General features: G+C 44.6%; 2 protein-coding genes across 4 annotated transcripts in view; one reads left to right on the forward strand and one right to left on the reverse strand.

Moving 5' to 3' along the window:
• The window catches only part of CMC2 (C-X9-C motif containing 2), a 64,880-nt gene extending 62,664 nt beyond the window's left edge, over positions 1 to 2,216 (reverse strand). Inside the window, exons 1-2 of one of the 3 annotated variants that reach the window (XM_063612472.1) lie at positions 2,114 to 2,216; positions 1,199 to 1,370 (exon numbers count right to left, since the gene is read on the reverse strand). The gene's annotated coding sequence lies outside the window, so the exon portion shown is untranslated. Of the gene's footprint in view, positions 1 to 1,198; positions 1,371 to 1,843; positions 2,026 to 2,113 lie in introns of those variants that run through there. The other 2 variants (XM_063612473.1, XM_063612476.1) reach the window with 2 other exon arrangements.
• A 60-nt stretch (positions 2,217 to 2,276) lies between these two features.
• Positions 2,277 to 13,625, forward strand: ATMIN (ATM interactor). Its single transcript, XM_055299680.2, has 4 exons — positions 2,277 to 2,648; positions 7,751 to 7,876; positions 8,677 to 8,876; positions 9,556 to 13,625. The coding sequence occupies exons 1-4, from the start codon at positions 2,316 to 2,318 to the stop codon at positions 11,363 to 11,365; spliced, it is 2,469 nt and encodes an 822-aa protein (XP_055155655.1). The 5' UTR covers positions 2,277 to 2,315; the 3' UTR covers positions 11,366 to 13,625.
• The last annotated feature ends 3,417 nt before the right edge of the window (positions 13,626 to 17,042 follow it).

The raw sequence follows: 17,042 nt of genomic DNA on the forward strand, positions 1-17,042 counted from the left end.
CTCTTTTGTGTGTGTGTGTGTGTGTGTGTGTGTGTGTGATGGAGTCTTGCTCTGTCACCAGGCTGGAATACAGTGGTGCGATCTTGGGTCACCACAACCTCCGTCTCCTGGGTTCCAGCGATTCTCCTGCCTCAGCCTCCCGAGTAGCTGGGATTACAGGCGTGCGCACCACACCCAGCTAATTTTTGTATTTTTAGTAGACACAGGGTTTCACCATATTGTCCAGGATGGTGTCGATCTCTTGACCTCGTGATCTGCCCGCCTCGGCCTCCCAAAGTGCTGGGATTACAGGGGATTACAGGCGTAAGCCACCGCGCCTGGCCCTTTCACCTCTTCTTGGTTGACATAAGCAATCAGTTCTACAGCAGATACCAGCTGGATATGCTCCAGTTCAATTCCAACACTAACTACCTGGTGATATCATCAGACCCCATAGGTTAAGGGCTCAGTCTCACAAAACTGCCACCCACTTCTGAGGCCAGTTGCCAGTCCCAGGTTGTTTCACCTGTGCTTCTGACTAACCAGCTATAAATTGCATTTCCCACAACCCTCTCTTCACTTTCAGTTAATTTGCTAGAGCAGCGCCTCACAGAACTCAGGAAAACACATAGACTGACTTCTTACAAGGGACGTTACAAAGGATTCAGATGAAAAGATGCATAGGGCAAGAGCTTCCATGCATGCCGTCTTTGAGTGTGCCTCGCTCCAGGAAACTCCATGCATTCAGCTATCTGGAAGTTCTCCAAACCCAGTTCTTTTGGGATTTTATGGAGGCTTCATTACCTAGGAATGATTGATGAGCTTCAGCTTTAGCCCCTTTCTCCTCCCCAGAGGTTAAGGGGGAGGGCTGAAAGTCTCAAGCCTCTAATCCTACCTTGGTCTTTCCAGTGACCAGTCCTATGCTAAAGCTACCTAGGGTCTGCAAGTCATCAGTCAACTAATTAGTACACAAAAAGAGACCATTTTGCTGATTCCAAGGATTTTAGGAATTGGAATTACATGCCAGGACAAAGACCAAATATATACTTCACATTATCACAGTTATCTTGCAAGGCAAAGGGACTTGGCAGTTGGAGAAATTATCCTGGATGATTTGAATGGGCCCAATGTCATCACAGGGGGCCTCAAAAATAGAAGAATCAGAAGGATCACTACTGAAGAAATCAGAGTGATGTGATGTGACAAAGACTCAACTCACCATTACTGATTCTGGAGATGGAGGAAGGGGCCGCAAGCCAAGGAATGTAGGCAACCTCTAGAAGCTGGGAAAGGCAAGTGAATAGATTCTCCCCTGGAGCCTCGGGAAGGAATACAGTCCTGTTGACACCTTGATCTTAGCCCAGCAGTCTCATTTCTTTTGACCTCCAGAGCTGGAAGATAATAAATTTGTGTTAAGGCAGTAAGTTTGTGGTAATTTATTAATAGCAAGAGAAAACGAATATAGCTGCTAGTATGTAAAAGCTGGAAGTTTTCATATAAAACTCCAGCCACACCAAAGATGAGTAGCAGCTGCCCCCTTTTAATAAAGGATGTGTTTCCAATTTCACTGCAGTCCTCACCCCTCCCTTTTGTCTACCCCAGCCTCCTACGTCCATTTACATGAACTACCCAGTCTAAGTATTTAAGTTTTGTAATCATATACTGAACTACAGTGTCTCCCAAACAGTAATCCTAATTTCAGCAGCTAAAATAGAAGGAAGCAAATCCAGCCTTCTTAAAATGATTAATCCTATCAATTATAACAATCCTTTCATTCGTATAGTGTGGTCTAGGTCAAGTTACTTAATTTATATAAGCCTAAATGTCCTTCTCTGCACAAGGTGGGGCAAGTTACAGTACATACCCGCTACAGTCGTTTTGAAGACAAAATGAGACACAGCATGAAAAGTGCATCCACCAGACCCACCTGGTACCCGGTAAGGCCTAGGTAATAAACAACGGCGGAAATTAGTGTACTTCTGCCTCACCTGCCACTAGACATTTGGGTTGTTTCTAGTCTTTGGGAAGTAAACGCATTGCTCAACATATTACTTTTTCTTTTATGTGACTACTGCCTGAAGTCACGTTCCTAGGAATAATGGATCGATTAGAGGGGCGGGGCAATACCTTTTACCTGCTGGCAGGTGAAATTTCGCCTCCTGGCGGCGTCACCTAAAGTCCTCTCCCTCCAAGGCGCGCCCTCCGCGGCCGACAGGGGGCGCCGCGGCCGCCTGGGCCCGCCGGATGCTAATAAGCCTGGCGGCCCCGCCCCCTGCCGGAAGTGGCTGCAGCGGGGGCGGGGACTGCGAGCGGGGCCCGGCGACCGTGCGGGAGCCATGGCGGCCTCGGAGGCGGCGGCGGCGGGGTCCGCGGCTCTGGCGGAGGGTGCCCGGGCCGTCCCGGCGGCCACGAGAGGAGCCGCCGCCGCCGCCTCGGGTCCGTGGGTGCCCCCGGGACCCCGACTAAGGGGCAGCCGGCCGCGGCCCGCGGGGGCGACGCAGCAGACCGCGGTCCCCGCGCCGCGGGCGGGGGAGCTGATCCAGCCGTCGGTGAGCGAGCTGTCCCGGGCCGTGCGGACCAACATCCTGTGCACCGTGCGCGGCTGCGGCAAGATCCTGCCCAACAGCCCCGCGCTCAACATGCACCTGGTCAAGAGCCACCGCCTGCAGGTGAGCCCGACGCGGCCGGCGGCCCGGACGGCCGGGCCTGGCTCCAACAAAGCGCCCGGCGCCGGCGCGCGAACCCGGCCTCGGGAGGACGAGCGCCCTGCGCGCTGCCGCTGCCCCACCGACCTCTGCCCTCCCCGGCCGGAGGCGGCTCTTGAACCCTCGCGGCGGGCCCCGCAGGTGCGGCCTCTGGCGGGGAGGAGGATCCGGGAGCGCCGGGTCCCCCACACGCGCCAGTTCCCTGGTTCCCTGGCCCCGAGTATCGTGCCGGACGCCGGCCCAGGCATTTTACACGTTTTTGCCCGTGAGTTTTCACGGCAGTTTGGCGAGGGACGCATCGTTCCCATTATATTAATGAGAAACAGATTATGCAACCTAGATGATGCGGGGCTTTTAACCGGAGCCTCTGGTTCTGAAGCCCTGTGCTTGCCACCACACCCACAATGCCGCCTTAGGTCCTGCCCAGTGGACTGTGTGTGCCAAAATAACTAGAAGAGAGGGTTTTAAATGTTCTCACCACCAAGAGACAATACATTTGAGGTCAAGGACATGTTAAATACTCTGACTTGATCACTATGCAATGTATATGTCCATCCATGCTGCACACTGCAGTAGGAATAATTACTGTGTGTCGATTAAGAATAAAAAAATGTTTTAAAGGAGCGGTAGGTTTGCCTCTAAACACCATCAGTCAGTTTCACGGTGTTGGTAAGATCAGCTCAGGATTGAGACCTAAGGGAAATTGCCCCTGTGGCTCTTAAGAGGGGGACACAGTATGACGATAGTCTGAACAACCCTCCACGTTATGCAAAACGGGGCAGTCATTTTCAGCGTTGGGACACATCTGTGACAAGCTTATTAAAAAATCCAGATGTCCAACCCCACCCCAGACCTACTAAGTCATAATCTCTCAGTCATTAACAATGGCAAGTTTCCTTCCACCACTCTAGGCCAGCAGTGACATAATTCAAAAGCGCAAGTCATTGAAAACAGTTCTGCAAATATGTAGCTTTTGATGATCAGGAGTAAATTTAGAGCACCCAGAGTATTGCATGTTCTGTCTGACCATAGTCAGGCTTCTGATAAGAATTTCACAGCAGAAAACTCTGAGGTTGTAGTCTCTAGTAGAACAGATGTGTCGCCAATGAAGGGTGATCTGCTCTTACCACCATCTAAACCGAGATGCAACAACGTTCTCAAATGAAGATCAGGGAATGTACGTGAGGTATGCTGAGGAAGACCCTACAGGTGGGGCCGAATTGTTGGACTGAAAAGCTCTGGGTTTCTTTCAGCACACAAGTGTAACTCTGGGAATGGCTTTCAACCTATTGTTTTGTTTTCATACTAAATTTTAACTAAATCCTTTTTTTCCCTGTTGTTTTTGTGTTTTTTTGTTTGTTTTTGAGACAGAGTCTTACTCCATCACCCAGGCTGGAGTGCAGTGGCACCATCTCAGCTCACTGTAACCTCCGCCTCCGGGGTTCAAGCAATTCTCCTGCCTCAGCCTCCCTAGTAGCTGGGATTACAGGCACCTGCCACCACACCCTGCTAATTTTGTTTTGTATATTTAGTAGAGACAGGTTTCACCATGATGGCCAGCTTGGTCTCGAACTCTCGACCCTCAGGTGATCCACCCACTTCAGCCTCTTAAAGTGCTGGAATTCCAGGTGTGAGCCACCGCGACCGACCTAAATCCTTTATTTAATCATAACTTCGTTGGATGAACTATTTCTTAATGCTTTCGGTTCTTTCTATGGAATTGCTGTTAGGAGCTCTAGCTCTTTAAAGACCCTGGTAAACATCTGTTGAACATCAAGATACCGTTTACTTTTCAGGACTGGTTAGTATACAGTAGGTTTGTTTCTAATTATGGTGAGTTTTTTGTTTTGTTTTGTTTTGTTTTGTTTGAGACAGAGTCTCACTCTGTTGCCCAGGCTGGAGTGCAGTGGCGAACTTGGATCACTGCAACCTCTGCTTCCAGGTTCAAGCGAGTCTCCTGCCTCAGCCTCCCTCGTAGCTGGGATTACAGGTGCGTACCACCACGCCCAGCTAGTTTTTGTATTTTTAGTAGAGATGGGGGTTGCACCATGTTGGCCAGGCTGGTCTCGAACTCCTGACCTCAAGTGATCCACCCGCCACAGCCTCCCAAAGGGCTGGGATTAGGGGTGTGAGCCACTGTGCCCAGCCAGGGCAAACTTTTTTTTTAGCAGGAATTATACCTCACCAGATCCATCACTTTTTTTCTTGACAAGCAGACTGACTTTCCTGTCTTGTCCTGGCTTTCTAACAGCAGTGCCCAGTGGCCCCTGAGCAGCTGCTGTCTTGGTGTCTTCCTTTAATGAAGGTGGTCTGTGTGATGCAATAGCCATCTATATGATGGTGCCCAGTATGGAGATCTGTACTCTCAGTCTGGTTACTACATAAAAGGCTCTTCAGGGTCTTGCTCTGTTACCCAGGTTGCTGTCAGACTCTTGAGCTCAAGTGATCCTCCTGCTTTAGCCTCCCCAGTAGCTGAGACTATAGGCTCCTGCCACCATGCCCTGCCTCAGACATTGTTCTTTTTTTTTGTTGTTTGAGACAGTCTCACTCTGTCTCCCAGACTGGAGTGCAGTGGCATGATCTCAGCTCACTGCGACTTCCACCTCTCGGGTTCAAGCAGTTCTCTTGCCTCAGCCTCTTGAGTTGTTGGGACTACAGGCATGCACCACCACGCCCGACTAATTTTTGTTTTATTAGTAGCGACAGGGTTTCGCCATGTTGGTCAGGCTGGTCTTGAACTCCACCCGCGTCAGCCTCCCAAAGTACTGGGATTACAAGAGTGAGCCACTGCGCCAGGCCTCAAACATTAATGTTGATACCTGTTTTCAAAGTACTGGAAAAGGAGGGGTAAGGAGAAGGAACCAGGAGGGAGGCTGGCTGGGAAGCTATCTTAGGTTTTAAGAGCTATGTTGACCAGAGACTCCACCTACTTTCTGCCCTGAGTATCTCATTGGCAGGTTTTCTTAGTCACTGGAAATTTTCGGTCTTAGTTACAGCTGCTTGCATAATTTCTTTCATTGTTTATATATTTTCTAGATTATATTTTCTTCCCCTCCCCACTAGTTGCTGTTGGTTCTTATTTTATTCTAATCTTTCTTCCCAAAACACCCCACCCCCAACCAAATCTTCCCTTCTTAACATAAATGATGAGCAACGAGGATGGGTGAGAATGAGGAATTGGATTGCAAGCTGTAGAGTATGTGCCGCCTTCTGGTTTGATGTGGATGCCTAAGGTATACGGCCATATTCCATATCCTGTAAGGAAATCCAGAAGTCTAGCCCAGCCTTGTGTACGGTGGGATTCATGGAGAAATGAAAGCTATGAGGATTCAGGGGCAGGAAGAGCAGAAGTAAATGTACATTTTTTTATTGCTAGAGATTGTTTTGTTCCTTATGTATGAAAGCAGTGGAGGGGACAGGCAGGCACTTAAAGAACCTCTTATCAAGCAACATTTATATTTGTAAAACATGGCTTAGAGGATTTTGTGTTATTTTTAGTCCAGAGGTTTGCTTTTAATGATTTGCCAGAAATTTTTTAAGGAAAGGAAAGGTTCCAAGTTGCTCTATAGACTATATTGTACAAAGATTTCTAATTTTAAATTTAGAATCAGATGACAAAGCAAACGGTTTCCTTCTTGGATGCTTTCTCGGAAGGCAGTCAGGTGGTGCTGGAGTAGCTGGACAGACAGTTTTTCCTAGTTTTTGCTACAGTTCTTACAATCCTTTCTTCTCACCCTCTACTCTTCAGCTGTGTCTTCGTTTTAGGCTTGTGTATTTTCTTTCTGTCTTGTTACTGGATTGTTTCCTCCCATAGGTTCTTTTTTCAGTTATGCGCACAAAAGATACAGTACAGAAAAGTCCAGTGCTTTTGATTCTTCAAAGTCTACAGAACTTCAGAATAAAAACACCACTTTCTCACTGCACGTCCATTTTATCGTGCCATCGCCATTTCTCATCTGAGCATCCTACCCTTGAGCTTATTCTCTGAGGACAGAAATGGGAAGAAGGCCCCAAAAGCAGTAGGTGGGGGCGGGAGGAGGCTGCTGTGCTGGTGAGTGGTGCGGTGTTGGCTCTCAGAAAGCAGGAGCATGGACAGTGTCAGCTTGTTGCCATGACAGTGAGGTTATTGACATCCACTTAGACTGTCTTTAGTGGTCTCTTCCCCAGGCATGATAGGTTTGGCTTAGATGGCCATGTGAAGAGATTCAGTATAATGCTACCAGTTTTTATTGAACATTTATTCTGTAGAAAACATTCCCAAAGGCAACAGAAGATACAAATAAATCTCTGTCCATGAAAAGGTGTGGGGGCCATTAGAAGGCGTTCTCTTAGGTGTAATGAAGTAATGAGAGAAGAGAAAGTAGTTGGAAGCTATGGAGTCAGGGACTTTGAGTATCCCAGGCTCAAGAAGTTGGGACTTGAACAGTACGGGGGTGCTGCTGAAGACGTTTGAGGGAGGTAATGACATGATCGAAGCTATACTTGAGGAAGGTGAATCTGATAAAGTATGAGTGAAAAAGAGACTGAAGGTCTAGAAATTAGATTAAGAGGCTAATGACAAAATCCACATAAATAGGTGGACTTGAATGAAGGGGCACTGAGAAAGAAGAGGACAGGAGATAGTAAAAGGCATTCAACGATGAGAGCACACACTACGGGGGAGCATGAGGGAGGTTGGAAGGGATAATGAAAGGATTACCGAGTTTCACTGACGATGTGTTCGAAATGAGCAGGAATCTTGTAGTGATCCTAATCCGTGGTTTTATAGAGCATTTCACAGCCTAGGAACGTACAATGGGGACATCTCCCTGGAATGTAAATAGTGACTAAGAGGAATTCAATAACGGTCAAATGAATGCAGGATTTTAGAGTCTTGCTGAGTATTCTTACCACATTTCATTTAATCTACTCATACTCTTTCTCTTACTGCTAACACTAGATGGCAAAACTCTAAGTTAATTAAAAGTATTTCACAAAATGTGCTCGTTTTCAGTCATTCCGTTTCCACTCCAGCCTGTTGTGTTGATTTTTTGAAATAATTAGTTAAAGTAATTTTCCTTTTGCAGGATGGCATAGTCAATCCAACAATAAGAAAAGATTTGAAAACTGGACCGAAATTCTACTGCTGTCCAATCGAAGGCTGCCCCAGAGGCCCTGAGAGACCGTTTTCTCAGTTTTCTCTCGTAAAACAGGTACTCTCTACGTCTCTGAGGATGAGATACAGATGCTATAAATATTGTGCATTCTGATTACTTAGCAGACATAACTACAGAATCGAGTAGACAGCTGCTTGTGAGAGGAGATGGCTGCGTGTCTCCCAGTTGGTATAAACCTGAGTATGCTGTCACACAAGTGGAGGGAAAAGTGGCACGGTCTGGAGGGAATATGTCTAGAAGTGAGTTAAAATAGAGAGAGAGAGAAAACCAGTTTAGCAAAGAATGAGAAAATGTTTGCTCGCAGACCTCCTGTGTGAGTCTGCATACCTCCAAGGGCCCAGCGCAAAGGCACAAAGGAACCGTTCTCCCAGGGGAATAAGAACCTGCAGAATACAGGAAAAGAAGAGTTTCGGAAGCAGCAATCTTAAGAGGAGGGAGGGCCCCAGTGACTGGGACAAGAGGTGATTCAGAACTGGAAGAGATTGGCGTCTGAAATGTTCCCCCGAGGGTCTGCTGGAGGGCATCTTGAGAAGAGCATTGTAAAGACATTTTTTTCCTGCCTGCAGCACTTACAGATCAGAGTGTAAATGCTGGGGACCATAGATGTTTCCAAAACAATCTCCTCACTTTTCACAAAGCAAAAGCAACGAGAAGAGGCATATATATAATTAACTGCAATGTGCCTGCTTTCACATTCTTTTGACTTGGACTGCTGTATTTTATATGTTATTTATATTAACAGTGTAAAATCATTAGTAATTTGGGTGTATGATGGTTTCTGAAATGTTTTGACCAGTTGCTGTTTTTCATCTTAGTCCCTTCTGCGTTCTTCCTAGCACTTTATGAAAATGCATGCTGAGAAGAAGCACAAATGTAATAAATGCAGCAATTCGTACGGTACAGAATGGGACCTGAAAAGACATGCAGAGGACTGTGGCAAGACCTTCCGGTGCACATGCGGCTGTCCCTACGCTAGTAGAACGGCATTGCAGTCTCACATCTACCGAACTGGCCACGAGATCCCTGCAGAACACAGGTGAAGGGAAAGAAATGATGGCACAAAAGTCAGTAGCTATGGGAAGCATTTCAGATGAAACATCCTGCAGAGCCAGTGGTGTGGGGAGAAAAAAGGAATCTTAGAAAATGTGTGACGTGGAAGAAGGAAGCTTTTGAAAATGGAATCAGGTCTTGTAAATGACCCATGTCTGGGCCTGAAATCTTGACCCAATTGGTCCACCTATTTTTTCTGCCAACGCTCTTTGAGAGTCCCTTGTTATTTCCATTTGAAAATCTCAGCTTCCAGAATTTTCTGTCAGAGGGAACCAAACTGCCAACGAGTAAGTTTTATCATGAAACTGTACTTCATTTAAAGGTCAAATTTTCATTTAGTGTGATAGCTTCCTGCCTTAGAAATGATAAAACTTGCACTATGTAAGTCTTTTAGCTTCTTTTGGCTTAAAGATCTGAGTTGAGTTCTAGTACTTAGAGCTTAACAAAAAAAAGGTATGCTTCCTCCTTCTCTGTTTGCATGTTTCTGAAAGTTCACCTGCCATAATAGGACCAACCAGAGTTGCAAAAGAATGGATTTATCTTGTCTGGGTTGAATATGACCTCTGCTGTAGATGGGGGAGTGGCATTTGTAAGTGAGAATAGAGTGTCATGGTTGAAGAAAGTTGTATTTTAAGGTTTTCTTTTTGCTCTGTCATTGTTTTCAGGGACCCACCTAGTAAGAAAAGGAAAATGGAAAACTGTGCACAAAACCAGAAGTTATCCAACAAGACCATTGAATCATTGAACAACCAACCAATCCCTAGACCAGACACTCAAGAACTAGAAGCTTCAGAAATAAAGCTAGAACCATCTTTTGAAGACTCTTGTGGCTCTAACACTGACAAGCAGACTCTTACAACACCACCGAGATATCCTCAGAAGTTGCTTTTACCAAAGCCCAAAGTGGCTTTGGTTAAACTACCCGTGATGCAGTTTTCTCTCATGCCTGTCTTTGTGCCTACAGCCGACTCCTCAGCCCAGCCTGTGGTGTTAGGTGTCGATCAGGGCTCTGCCACAGGGGCTGTGCACTTACTGCCCTTGTCAGTAGGAACCCTGATCCTCGGCCTAGATTCAGAGGCTTGCTCTCTTAAGGAGAGCTTACCTCTTTTCAAAATTGCTAATCCTATTGCTGGTGAGCCAATAAGTACTGGTGTTCAAGTGAACTTCGGTAAAAGTCCATCTAATCCTTTACAAGAACTAGGGAACACGTGTCAAAAGAACAGCATTTCTTCAATCAACGTGCAGACAGATCTGTCTTATGCTTCACAAAACTTTATACCTTCTGCACAGTGGGCCACTGCTGATTCCTCTGTGTCGTCTTGTTCTCAAACTGATTTGTCGTTTGATTCTCAAGTGTCTCTTCCCATTAGTGTTCACACTCAGACATTTTTGCCCAGCTCTAAGGTAACTTCATCTATAGCTGCTCAGACTGATGCATTTATGGACACCTGTTTCCAGTCAGGTGGGGTCTCCAGAGAAACTCAAACCAGTGGGATAGAAAGTCCAACGGATGACCATGTACGGATGGACCAAGCTGGAATGTGCGGAGACATTTTTGAGAGTGTTCATTCATCATATAATGTTGCTACAGGTAACATTATAAGCAACAGTTTAGTAGCAGAGACAGTAACTCATAGTTTGTTACCTCAGAATGAGCATAAGACTTTAAATCAAGATATTGAGAAATCTACACCAATTATAAACTTCAGTGCACAGAATAGTATGCTTCCTTCACAGAACATGACAGATAATCAGACCCAAACCATAGATTTATTAAGTGATTTGGAAAACATCTTGTCAAGTAATCTGCCTGCTCAGACACTGGATCATCGTAGTCTTTTGTCTGACACAAATCCCGGACCTGACACCCAGCTGCCATCTGGCCCAGCCCAGAACCCTGGAATCGATTTTGATATCGAAGAGTTCTTTTCAGCCTCAAATATCCAGACCCAAACTGAAGAGAGTGAACTTAGCACCATGAACACCGAGCCAGTCTTGGAGTCACTGGACATAGAGACTCAAACGGACTTCTTACTCGCAGATACCTCTGCTCAGTCCTATGGGTGTAGGGGAAATTCTAACTTCTTAGGCCTTGAGATGTTTGACACACAGACACAGACAGACTTAAACTTTTTCTTAGACAGTAGCCCTCATCTGCCTCTGGGAAGTATTCTGAAACACTCTAGCTTTTCCATGAGTACTGATTCATCTGACACAGAGACCCAAACTGAAGGAATCTCCACTGCTAAAAATATAGCTGCTCTAGAAAGCAAAGTTCAGTTGAACAGTACAGAAACACAGACCATGAGTTCTGGGTTTGAAACCCTGGGGAGCTTGTTCTTCACCAGCAACGAAACTCAGACAGCAATGGATGACTTTCTTCTGGCTGATCTGGCCTGGAACACGATGGAGTCTCAGTTCAGCTCTGTAGAAACCCAGACTTCTGCGGAACCACACACAGTCTCCAACTTCTAAAACTAACAGTGGAGTCCATGTGTGAGACGGCATCTACCGTTTCCTCTGGATTAAAACTATGGACTGGGGACAACAGTATTAATTCGATTGAATGTGGCTGATGACACAGTTGCTTAGCTTCTTTGTGGTTCTTTGCCTTTTGTACTTGTAAACAGAAATTTGTATATAAATGTGAGTGTATTATAAAGTTTGAGATGTTGATCTAAATTGTTTTTGTGTTGCCTACATTTGCCTTTTCACAGCTAGTCTTTTCATGTTAAAAAAAAATGTATTTCATACCTATAAAACCTATATAGCCATTTAGCTGAAGCCCAGCTTACCAGGTTCAAGGGTACAAACTTCTCACATCTTCAAAACATTTTAGTCAAAGTGTAATATAGTTAAATTGCACCTAAAATATCTTTGGCAGTGCTTGTTAGAAATTCCTGATTCCTGTTACTAATCACTAACGAAACCGGATGCTGCCACCATAGGATTTAAGCAGTAGTGCTTCCGTGCTCTTAGACCCCTGCTGCCTGGACCTTCGTCAGCTTTGACAACTCTTTTCTGATTTAAAGACACCAAGGAAAACTACAACTGTCTTTAGCTTTGAAGCAGTTTTCATGTAATCAATGCCACCTCTTCCCTACATGAACTACTATTGATACCAGCATACAAGTGTATAGCACTTTACACACAAGAGGTTTATTGATGTAAAATTATCGGCTAGGGAAACAGCAGCAGGCCGGCGTGGTGGCTTACCCCTGTAATCCCAGCACTTTGGGAGGCCAAAGCAGGAGGATCACTAGGGCCCAGGAGTTCAACACCAGCTTGGGCAACATAAGGAGACCGTGTCTCTGGAAATTTTTTTTTTTTTTTAATTAGCCAGGCATAGTTGCATGCGCCTGTGATCCCAGCTACTTGGGAGGCTGAGGTGAGAGGATCACTCGAGGTTGGGGCTGCCATGAGCCATGGTCATGGCACCGTACTGCAACCTGGGTAACGGCAAGACCCTATCTATCTCAAAAAAAAAAAAAAAAACAAAAAAAAAAACGCCAGCAAAGCACTTAGTGTAGTGTTCCTGCTAAATAAGGGTAGGTTATCCAAACCATGGGAACAGGGAGTTATGGAAACATGCCTATGACTTCATCTTGGGGTGTGTCCTATGAAGATCCTTTCTGCTCTCCACAGTAGGCCAGAGTTGGGGGCTCAAGCTGTTTCCCCCAGTGCACCCACAAGCTGGATCTGAGTTTTGTCACTCTAAACAAGAAAAAAAGTGGGAAAAGGTATCCCCCATTAGGTTTCAATACTTTGCACTTCTACTAAGCTTGATAGGGCAGGAGTGCAATCTACAATTATTTTAAAGTGAATTTCCTTCCATTCACCATTCTTCATCTTTGAGTAAGAAAAAATATCTAGCAAGGATATTACGTGTGCCTTGAGGCTAGCAATTGTAGGATAGATTCATCTAAAATATGGTGTTCTGCATTTTGTTGTTTTTTTTAAGTGAATAATACCAGTCTTCAAAGAAAAGAAGGTGAAGACCTATTGCTTCAATAATCAAGAATGCTTTCTGTGTTTTGAGGTAGGAGCATGATCAAGTATGCTTTGGGGATTTTCTGTATTTAGGAGATCCTGGATTCTTAATTGTTGGCTAAGTTCCAGTCAAGTAGGAATCAGTGCAGCCTGTAAGTTCTCCACATTGACACACACACACACACACACACACACACAAATGCTCCTTTCTGTGGCACATGCCTGTGTTACTGAAAGCTAAATCCTCAAAACCTAGTAAGGGGACTAATGATTCATTAAGTAAACTGATGGTTTTGCTACTAATAATTCCTATCCCATACGTTTGTTACAAAAGAAGTGTTGCTAATGGATAAATAACATATCCTGGGCAGAGGAGCTCAACCTAGTAGGTAAGAGTTTGCTTTGGTCACAGTTGCCTATGAGTGTGGATTTCAAAACGAACATAAAGCCTTAACTTAGAATTTCATTATGTTTTAGAATCATCACTGCCTTAATATTCAAGCATCTATTTAAGTCCTCCTAATAAAGGAGAAATGCATGTTTATGGCTTTTTTGTAAATATAAATGCAGTGATCTATGGCTTAAAAAATTGTTTCTGTGACAATGTTTGTCAATCTAGCCAATAGAGTTATTTACAGAAAAAAATGAGCATGTAATAATAAAAGAACTGTTTCCCTCTCAAAACCTGAACCTGAATTACTTGTAAAAACTGAAATTTAATGATTAAAGAGAAGCCAGAATTGTACCTTTTGTGAATTCTTGAACCTACTCATGGACTTACTTTATTGCCTGAAGTTTTCACCCTCATTGTCTTTTGAAAGCCATATGATAAAATGATTTTATTTCATCATACCCAGTTATTTTCCTTATTGTTTTTCTTTTGTTCATGAAAATATGCTAACAATTTTCCTAGAAAAGACATTCCAGGTAATACCAGCCAGATGGCTGACGAGAGGTCCCTAATGCTTGTTGCCTCCACAGAAAAGGACCAAAAGGACGAATAAAATACATTTTGACTACAGTATCCAAAAGAAAATGAGGCCTGGCACGGTGGCTCACGCCTGTAATCCCAGCACTTTGGGAGGCTGAGGCAGGTGGATCACCTGAGGTCAGGAGTTCGAGACCAGCCTGGCCAACATGGTGAAACCCCATCTCTACTAAAAATACAATAATTAGCTGGGCATGGTGGTGCATGCCTGTAATCCCAGCTACTCGGGAGGCTGAGGCAGGAGAATCGCTTGAACCGGGGAGGCAGAGGTTGCAGTGAGCCAAGCCTGCACCACTGTACTCCACCCTGGGCATCAAAATGAGGCTTTGTCTCAAAAAAAGAAAAAAGAAAATGCTGGAGTATGTCGGGAGTGGTGGAGAACCTGTGGCACACAGAGACTCAGGACGGCCAGAGAGAGAAGGGAGCAAAATACCCTGCTCTGCCACCCCGTCTCCCCAGTCAGGATCAGCTCAGAACCAAGATGGATTTCTGCCTGGGGAAAAGGAAGGCAGAAGGTCGCCAACAGGTCCCATTGCCACCACAGACACCTGTAGTCTTTTCTGCTGGAGAATCCTGCAGTTCTTTCAGGCCTTGAGCCCAGTTTAAAAACTGCCTCGAATTCACATGGCCGCGTTACTGCAGAGAAGAAGCCCACATTGTGACCCAAGCTGCTACAGCGTGGCACCATTTTCAAACTGGACCCACTGCTCTAGGGGACAATAACCACTGCATCTCTCCATTCCTGAGGCTCTGCTATCACTAAACCATCTCACACACAGTAGTGCAGCATCCCCCAGCTGAGGTGCTACAGCTCCCTACTCCTTGGGAACAAGCTGCCCAAGAGGTGCTCCATCTTACCCATCCTAGTGGCAGCACAGTCCTGAACTCAACTACTCAGAACCTAGGCCTAGCAGAACAGCTATGACCCTAGCACCCAAGCCCATGCAGTGCCCTGCCTCCAAAGGAACAGGAAGTCTTGCTCAATGGGGAAGCCAAGCTCAAGCCAGTGGACCAGCCCTGCATCCCCTCAGCATGCAAAAAGCCTGATACTCCATCCACAAAGGAGCCATACTCAACCCGGGATGCCAGCCACACAGTCTACTGCAGCCTAGGCCATTGAGGCACTTGCAGGCATTGCTTACATTGATTACAGGTGAAGAACGTGCATGAAGACCACACTACTACTGCACCCATACAGAACCAAAGCCAGTGTGCCTTACTCCACTGATACTTAGGCCCCATCTGCACGTGAAAGCCTTTCCCTGTGAAAGCCACTCTATAGAACTGGAAAAGGCAGCTGATCCATCAGCTGCAAAGGAATCAACATAGGAATACAAGAAGCAAAGGAATCAACATAGGAACACATGAAAAAGCAAACAAATATGACACCACCAAAGAAACACAATAATTCTCCAATAACTGACCCCAAAGTTAGATAGAAATTTATGAATTTCTTGAAAAGAAATTCAAAATAATGATCTTGAGGAAGCTCAGCAAGACACAAGAGAATACAGATAAGCAAAATAATTCTTGATCTGAATGAGAAATTCAAGAGAGATAGATATTTTTTAAAAAGAACAGAAATCTTTGATCTGAAGAATTTAATGAATGAAATAATACAATTGAGAGCCTCAACAGCAGACTAGATCAAGCAGAAAAAAAATTCTTTTTTTTTTTTTTTTGAGACAGAGTCTCCCTCTGTCACTGAGGCTGGAGTGCAGTGGTGCCATCTCGGTGCACTGCAACTTCCACCTTCTGGGTACAAGCGGTTCTCGTGCCTCAGCCTCCTGAATATCTTGGATTACAGGTGTTTGCCACCACGCCTGGCTAATTTTTGTATTTTTAGTATAGAGGAGGTTTCATCCTGTTGGCTAGTCTGGTCCTGAACTCCTGACCTCAGGTGATCTGTCTGCCTCAGCCTCCCAAAGTCCTGGGATTACAGGCGTGAGCCACCGCACCCAGCCAGAAAATAAAAATAATTTCTTAACTTGAAGACAGCTCTTTTGAAATAACGCATTCAAAGGGAATAAAGAGAGAATGAAAAAGAGTGAAGAAAGTTGACAGGACTTATGGGGACATCATTAACTGAACAGATACTCACATTATGAGATTTTCGGAGGGAGATGGAGAAAAGCACAGAAAGCTCATTTAATGAAATAATAGCTGAAAACTTCCCAAGTCCTGGAAGAGATGTGTGGACATCCAGATCCATGGCACTCAAAGAATCCCAAATAGATTCAACCCAAAGAGGTCCTGTAAAATTTCAAAGACACAGAGTTTTAAAAGCAGCAAGAGAAAAGCATAAAGTCATATATAAGGGAATCTCCATTACACTATCAACAGATTTCTCAGAAGAAACCTTGAAGCCCAGGAAAGAATGGGATGATATAGTCAATGTTCTGAAAGAAAAAAAAAAAAACTGCCACCCAAGAATGTTATATGCTGAATGAAGGTGAAATAAAGTATATTTCAGACAAGCAAAAGCTGAAGGAATTCATCACCACTAGACTGGCCTTACAAGAAATGCTATGGAAGTACTTCAACCAAAAGCAAAAGAATGATAATTACTTTCATCATTTTGTGTGTCATATGAAAACATATGACAGTATAAAACTCACTGGTAGTGGTAAATTCATAATCAAATTCAGAATACACCGTTACTCTAATGGTGGCATATGTCTTTCAGATATCCAGTATGAATAACTACAGCTATAATACACTATTAAAGAATACACAATATAAAATGATGTAAATTAAGACAAAATTTTAAATTTTGGAGGAACGACAAAAATTTTTTGTGTGAGTATCTGTACAGGACCAAAGTTGTTATTAGCTTTAAAAGGTCTATTATATCTATAAGATTTTTCATGTAAGTACCTTAGTAACCACAAAAAGAAAAATTACCTCAAATACACAAATGAGAAAGAGAAAGGAATCAAAGTTTAGCACTGCAGAAAACCACCTAAACAACAAAAGAGGAAGAAAACAACAAAGGATATATAAACCAGAAAATAATTTTTTAAATAGCAGGAGTAGGTCTTTGCCTATCAATAATAACCTTGGGCCGGGCATAGTGGCTCACACCTGTAATCCCAGCACTTTGGGAGGCCAAGGCGGGTGGATCACAAGGTCAAGAGATTGAGACCATCCTGGGGATGCAGTGGTGAAACCCCG

This window comes from Symphalangus syndactylus, chromosome 11 (genome assembly GCF_028878055.3).
Source record: "Symphalangus syndactylus isolate Jambi chromosome 11, NHGRI_mSymSyn1-v2.1_pri, whole genome shotgun sequence".
NCBI lineage: Eukaryota > Metazoa > Chordata > Mammalia > Primates > Hylobatidae > Symphalangus > Symphalangus syndactylus.